General features: G+C 33.4%; 1 protein-coding gene across 3 annotated transcripts; it reads left to right on the top strand.

The window, feature by feature from the left end:
• Positions 1-811: 811 nt before the first annotated feature.
• Positions 812-5,527, top strand: LOC103402122 (calcium-dependent protein kinase 8-like). Of its 3 annotated transcripts, XM_070818336.1 has the most exons (10): positions 999-1,231; positions 1,378-1,897; positions 2,581-2,704; positions 2,834-2,977; positions 3,156-3,308; positions 3,392-3,507; positions 3,632-3,799; positions 4,035-4,265; positions 4,589-4,736; positions 5,083-5,527. In XM_070818336.1, exons 2-10 carry the CDS (start codon positions 1,388-1,390, stop codon positions 5,085-5,087), a joined length of 1,599 nt encoding a protein of 532 aa, XP_070674437.1. In that variant the 5' UTR covers positions 999-1,231; positions 1,378-1,387; the 3' UTR covers positions 5,088-5,527. The 3 variants fall into 3 exon arrangements, with proteins under 3 accessions (XP_070674436.1, XP_070674437.1, XP_008339082.3); XM_070818335.1 differs by lacking the exons at positions 999-1,231; positions 5,083-5,527 and adding an exon at positions 812-935 and having other exon boundaries at positions 4,589-4,744; XM_008340860.4 differs by lacking the exon at positions 5,083-5,527 and having other exon boundaries at positions 1,003-1,231; positions 4,589-4,744.
• Positions 5,528-7,806: the final 2,279 nt, after the last annotated feature.

The raw sequence follows: 7,806 nt of genomic DNA, 5'->3' as shown, positions 1-7,806 counted from the left end.
TTTACATGTAATTATAAATTATTTTTTATTTAAAAGTTAAAGAAATAATGGAAAAAAAGCTGCCCACTGCGAGAGTAATTTTATTCTATTAGTTTGAATTAAAAAAATTAAATTCTTTTATTTTAAATCCTAATTAGATAAAGATATGTTTGAAATTATGAATGATTCATCGTTTTTGCCTTCTAACTTTACTTATTTTAAAATCGTAACTAGGGAGGGATATTTTTAAAATTACGAATGACTCTTTTTGCCTTTGTACACTAGCAATCATATACCATGCACGTGTTTATAAATTTTGAAAATAAAATTTACAAAGAGAGAAACTATGAAACGGTTGCTAAAGATTTTGGGTGACGATCATCAAATGATTTTTCATCATTGAAGAGGTTGGTCATATCTTTGACGACTGTTTCCAGATAACTATTTCGTCACCAAAAGTTTATTTTATTTAGGAGAAAAACGTGAAAGAGAAAATGAGCGGAATTGATATGGTTATTTGGCGGTGAGGCTATGAAAAGAAGCAATAAAATGATTTTGTGTTCAATTTACTATATCGTTTTTAACTTTTATTTTGGTCATTTTTTAAGTTTTTTTTGCAGGGATTAATTTGGTATTTTCACCATCTCTTGGTTAAAAAGAAAAGTTTTGTCAATAAACTGTTAAAATATAGATTAATTTTTAATTATTTTACACTAACAATAATTTGTTTAATTATAACAAAAAATATTTTTATGCAAATATGAAATAGTATAAATATTAGTTGGAAAATTGTGGATAACTGATCTAACGGAAACAAGGCAAGAAAATTAGCAAAAATGAAAACAGAAGGGGAGCTGTGAGCTGTGACTTGCAAGGTTGTGTTGGATATTTTGAGGAGAGACAAAATAAAAAGAAAAGAGGAAAAAGAAAAACAGAAAGAGAAAAAGAAAGAGGAGGTTTGTTTTCTGTTTTTTTTTTCTTTCTTTATTTTGAATTTAAAGAGAAACAAAGAAAAAGAAGAGAAGGAAGAAGAAAAAGAAAAAAAAACAAAGGATTTTTAGAGAGAGAAACAAAAGCCTCTGTGAAAGAGCTTTGGCTCTCTCTCTGCAAATCCGTGGCATTTTCACACCTTCAATTCCTACTCCTTTCATATTCTTCTTACCCTTCCCAAATCTTTGGTTTCTTGCATTAATTTACCCTGAAATCTCATCTGGGCCTCCTTCCAAAATCCCAAAATTTGAAAAAACCACAGGTGGGTTTTCTTCTTCTGTTACATTTTCCATCTTTTGATTGCTTTTGTTTTGTTTTGTGCTTCCATATTAAGAATCAAGGATTTCTTATTTGTTTCTGCATGAATATTCCACATTTCTAAATTTGGAATTTGTGAAAAATATTAAGGTTTGATTTCATGGGAAATTGCTGTGTAACCCTTGGCGCACCTGGCCAGAACAAGAACAAGAACAACAAGAAGAAGACAAACCCATTTGCAACAGATTTTGGTGGCATTAATGGAAAAGATGGTGGTGGCAAGCTGTTGGTCTTGAAAGACCCCACAGGTCGAGACATTTCGGCCCAATATGATCTGGGACGCGAACTTGGCCGAGGCGAATTCGGGGTAACATATCTGTGCACAGAGGCATCCTCCGACGAAAAATTTGCATGCAAATCGATATCAAAGAAGAAGCTTAGAACAGCGGTGGATATTGAGGATGTGAGGAGGGAAGTTGAGATAATGCAGCATTTGCCTCCACACCCAAATATTGTGACATTAAAGGACACTTATGAAGATGGTGATGCGGTTCACATTGTGATGGAGTTGTGTGAGGGCGGTGAGCTGTTCGACCGCATTGTTGCTAGGGGTCATTACACAGAACGTGCTGCTGCAGGTGTAATGAGGACGATTGTTGAAGTAGTTCAGGTTGAGTTTTGTTATGGTTCTGTTGTGTTATTTGGTTTGGTAATACCAATGGTTCTGAAATTTGATAGTTACATGCTTATATTAGATTTGATATGACATGATATGATATAGCTTGTGTGTTATGATGTTGGTTGAATCATATTTGTCATTTGTTATATTCTTGTTTAGGGTAAAGGTGATTCTTATAACATACTATGAACTTTAAATGGTAAATGGAGAACCATAGGGTGAGTTGAATGTCCTCCGTCCTTTTTTATTGAATATTCTCTATATTCACTTCAGCAATTAGCTGTGGTGCTATGTGTTATGTTATTTGGTTTAAATTTCTCACTATTGGTTGTTATATGGACGAACAATACGTTCGTTGTGTTTCATAATTCATTCACTTAAATGTTCTTTTAGGTGATATTTTGCTCATTTGAACCTTAAACCTTTGTATATAATAACATGTTGCAGCTTACTGTAATATGACTAGTTCCTGTGCATTTGAAGTTATTTGTCCCTGCACAATACGTTTCTTTCTCCTCTCTTTTTACGTGTTAAATTGAATATCTGCTAATTCTATCTTTGCTGACACTAATATTGATCTTTGATTTTCTGTTACTTGGTGATGATGTCTACTCTTCTGTACCTATGTTACTGTTAATTATTCTGATTTATTTACGTGCATCTTTACTTTGCAGATGTGTCATAAACACGGAGTAATGCATCGTGATCTCAAACCAGAAAACTTCCTATTTGCAAATAAGAAGGAAACAGCCTCTTTGAAAGCAATTGATTTTGGACTGTCTGTGTTCTTTAAACCTGGTATTGCACTACTTCAATATCGCCTGTTTAATGATTTTTCTTGAAATTCCTGTTTTAGCATCATTATATCATCTATATTTTTTCGGTTATTATGAAAACAGTGTAGCTAAAGGTTGCCATATTCCACAGGTGAGCAATTTAATGAGATAGTGGGCAGTCCTTATTACATGGCTCCAGAGGTTCTGAAGCGCAACTATGGACCCGAGGTTGACATTTGGAGTGCTGGGGTTATCCTATATATTTTACTTTGTGGTGTTCCACCTTTCTGGGCAGGTTTGTGTCTCGTCCTGTATTTTTATCTTGATTCTTTACAACTACAATAGGGGGTTGTAATGTTTTTGCTTATCAAAGATCCCTGATTTAGATCAGCTTGAACAAAAGTGTGCCTGCTAGTGTATTCCTTGTTTATTAGTATTTCTTTCTCATAGTTTTCAAAAAATTTCAACTGTAGAAACTGAACAAGGGGTAGCACAAGCAATTATTCGATCCGTCGTTGATTTCAAGAGGGACCCCTGGCCTAGAGTTTCTGATAATGCAAAGGACCTTGTGAAGAAAATGCTTGATCCTGATCCGAAGAAGAGGCTGACAGCTAAGGAAGTGCTTGGTAATTATACTAATCTGATATCTTCCATTTACCAAACATTTATTGCCTTACATGACATGTTAATCCCAATTCTTTTCATGTAGATCATCCTTGGATACAAAATGCCAAGAAGGCCCCAAATGTCCCACTTGGTGAAACTGTGAGAGCAAGGCTGCAACAGTTTTCTGTAATGAACAAGCTGAAGAAAAGAGCTCTTGGGGTAAGGTTTTGAGTTTACTTATAAGCGTGCATAATAATTGAAGGGTTCGATGTTGGCTACTTGTATGCTGTGTTAAAGTTGGCCCTATATTCTATGTCTGAACTCTTGAATATTTCATACATAGGTCATAGCTGAGCATTTATCAGTTGCGGAAGTAGCTGGCATAAAAGAGGCTTTTCAAATGATGGACACTGGCAACAAGGGCAAGGTGACCATAGAAGAGCTACGAAGCGGGATACAACACTTAGGGCAAAATATTTCTGATCCAGATCTTCAAATACTAATGGAAGCTGTAAGTATCAATTTGTGCTTCGCCAACTTGCCTTCTTACTTGTAATCCGAGGTTTGGATGATAAATTGCCCGACTCTGCACCATGTTAAATCCTGAGAAACAAACTAAAAACACTAAAATAATGGAAACGAAGAGGAAAAAAAAAAATTGTTTCATGAGAGATAAGGGTTGGTTCAACATGTTAGTTCCCTTTGGGGTCTTTACAAAATAACTGATTGATTTCTGATTGCTACAGGCTGATGTTGATGGGGATGGAGCTCTAAACTATGGAGAGTTTGTTGTTGTCACGGTTCACCTTAAAAAGATGGCGAATGACGAGCACCTACATAAAGCCTTTGCCTTCTTTGATCAAAACCAAAGTGGCCATATAGAAATTGAAGAATTGAGAAATGCGTTAACTAATGATGTTGACGTAGGTGGTGAGGAAGTCATCCATGCGATTATGCATGACGTGGACACAGATAAGGTTGGAATTAACATTTTGATACAATTAACTTAAATAGCTTTACATCCAAAATGTTTTATTCCAACACACATGGTTAGAAGGCCCTCCTTTAATACCTTCAAGAAAATTGTAGTTTTTGAGTTGGTCTTTTGTGCGGAAATGCTTATCCGAACAACCTCGTTTTTCTGTCGCTTAGAATGTGTTCATCTTCTAGTGAGAAGGGTTGACTCATGTTAAATGTTTTCAGTTTGTAAGATTACATTTTTTTCGCATTTGATATGTGCATGTGTAAATTTTTTAGTCAAGTTATGTTTATGCATCGTTGATGTATTGTCATCTTGCAGGATGGACGCATAAGTTATGAGGAGTTTGCTGCTATGATGAAGGCTGGTACAGATTGGAGAAAAGCATCTAGACAATATTCACGGGAAAGATTCAACAGCATAAGCCTGAAGTTGATGAGAGAAGGGTCTTTTACAGTTGGCAATGAGGGTAGGTGAACCTACATTCTTTTTTTCGAAACAACATTATTTGAAATTAAATGATGTTTAAAAAGATAAAAATTCCTTTGTTTGCGGGCTTATGAAATGACTTATTTTTTCCCCATAGCTATGAGTAAGAGTGTTTATTTTGAGGTAATTGCATGAAAAAAAGAAAAGCTAGGAGTTGTAAAATGTCAACTAAAAGGCTTTTCCGCTATAATCTTCTTCACCTTTTGTATTTTTTATTTTTTTAAGACGAGGAAAGACCGAGTTTGATTTGTTTTAATTTTTGCAAAAGCTAGTTATTGTTGGCTTAATTTGTTTAGTTTATAATGGTTGTGAAAATTTAATTGTAGCGTGATGACCAAAACTCAGCTGCCGATGTGTTTTGAATGGGTATCAAATTCCTTGCCAAGGTGCAAACGATTCGTGCCTGCTAGTTCTTCTGCGGACTCTCGTTGTCCATCAGATCATCATCGACCATCACGATTGACGGCTTGCCTACCGTGAATCACATTTTGAAGAGAAGTTATACTAGGTATCCAAAAACTTAACCCTAAACCCAGCTTTAGGTATACAAGGTCTGCAACTGGTAAGATTCATGAAAAAGCCTGTGAACAAGGAGGGGAAAGGTTAAAAAAAAACAAGGGAGAGTTGGAATTGTTGTCTATATTTCTCAGGTGCTCTTTTGATTTGGCAAATATGATTTGGTAGTTTTGTTAGAATGTAACGGCCGAAAACCCTGGATTGTAAGATACGATGGAGCATAATAGAATTGTTGAACATTTTGATGGGAGAAAATTCTTTGTATGGGAAACTTTGGGGAATTAGAAAATAAATCACTAGGACTTACCTATGATGTATCTATTTGGCATGACGTTTTAAGTATGAGGCTTTATTGGGAACTTTAACGAAACACTTTCGGTACTGTTCATTTTAACAAAAACTTACATTTTTACATTAAAAAGTCAATTATGGTACTATTCATTTTACTCTTTATTTTTGTTTTTATCGTTAAAACTCAAAATTTTTAGGTCTTTTTCATTAGTCATCATTTTTAGAAATTCATCAACACGAACGTGCTCCACCAAAATGTTCTTTTTCATTTTTTTTAAAGAACAAAAGTAAATATTATAAACCCCAAGTGAGAATTGAATTCTTTTATGGCTTGTTTACTAATCTATAATCAGATTGAAGCGAAATGAATTGAAGAGGAATTGAATTAAAGAGGAAACAAAATTAGATTTATGTTAAGTTGTTAATTGATATCTGGAATCAGAGTAAGAATAATGTTGGTTAGATAAGTTGTTTACTAATTGACTTGAATCAAAATTTTAGTTTAATTACTAAATTACCCTTATTTAAATAAATTATTTCATGCTAATTAATAAAATTAAATTTTATATCATAAAATCTAACTATATAAAATTAATTAAAGAGGTTTTTTTTTTTTTTTTTTTTTTTTTAATAATCAAAAGATGGTTACGTTTGCCCCGTCTCCATGTCTTCCCCACGCCCCCATTTTCATCCTTTTTTTTTGAGACACTTTGGATGTGGTCTCTAACTATTAATATTCTTTGATTGAAACTTTGTTAGTTTTTAGTTTTTTATTGAGTTCCCTGACATTAATATAATAATGTAAGTTACTATATTTTTTTAGATTAAAAATTGAAAATTGAAATTTGTAATTGTTTATATTAATGAGATTTTAAATAAAACCCATATTTTATGGGATTAAAAATAATCAAATATAAATTATACTCTCTATTATATTGTGTGTGTGTGTGTATACATATATGTATGGGTACATTAACCAAAATTAACAAAAAAAGTTATTGTACCAAAACATGGATACATTCTTAAATCAACGAAAATGAATGTACCCATATAAGTTTAAACATGGATTAAAAAAATTGAATGGATTTTATATTAAAAAAAAGGGTACATTTTACATATAACAAATTGATATATTTGAGAATGGGTACATTTAAGATTAAAAAAATTGAAAAATTATATGAATGGGTACATTTAAGATAAAAAAAAAATTGAGAATCTTTTTATATATAAAAAAAAAAACTAATAGGTACAAACTTAATTTAATTTAATTTTTTATTATTTTGGAAAATTTTGAATTGAAAATTAATTAGAAGTTTAAAAGAGGTGTGAGTATTAAACCCTAAATTAATTACTAATTTTTATATTAAAAAATTATATAATAAACATGTAAATTCATTATCACATTATTGCTAGGGACTTGAATCAAAATTTAAGAACTAATAAGGTCTTAGTCAATGAACAGTAAGAATTAGGGACCGGATACTAATTTTTCCTTTTTTTTTTTCCAGCCACGCAGCCCTTCTACCACCCCCGTCTTCCTCAACCCCTACCTCATAGCCAGCTCCCTATAACTCTCATTTCCCGCCCAGTAGTGAGTGGGCTCGTTGGCGGAGGTGGTTTCGACCCTAGTCCACTACGTCGAAAGGCATTTAGGTGGTTCTTGGTGAGGAAGATTGCCGCCATCAGAGTGAGGTCGATGAGATTGAGAGGCAAATTTCGAAGGGAGAGACGGTGGATTTCAAATCAAGGCCTTATAACTTGTTGTTGAAGTTGGAGTCTGTGAAGGGCGTCGATTGCGAAAGATGATGATAACAAGAGGAGCAAAGAGCTACTGGATACAATGGCAGAGGACAATGAGACGGAAGGGTATTTTAGGAAGACAATTTTGATTCCTGATAGAGCCTTCTCCTCGGAATCCAAATACCAACTCTATCTCAGTAATCCAATGCCGGAATTCGATTTTACATATTAGGTAGACCCCACCTATTTTTTGACTCCTCAAATGTTAGTAAATGCTAGAATGCATCAGAAGTAGTGCAATTTTGTTTCTCCTTACTCTTGTCTTGTTTGGTAAACACGTCATTATAGTAGGTAGGTTTCATTTTCATTGTCTAGGTATATTATTGTTTTTCCCCTTCAACGATTATTGATATTAATGCATATTTATTTATTTTCTCCTTGAAATTGTAATTTAGTCTCATTTTACTCTCTTAATCTGATTTTGTCTCATTTTCCCCGTTGAA

Source organism: Malus domestica, chromosome 03, assembly GCF_042453785.1.
Source record: "Malus domestica chromosome 03, GDT2T_hap1".
Taxonomy (NCBI): domain Eukaryota; kingdom Viridiplantae; phylum Streptophyta; class Magnoliopsida; order Rosales; family Rosaceae; genus Malus; species Malus domestica.
This window is presented reverse-complemented; position numbering and strand designations above follow the sequence as displayed.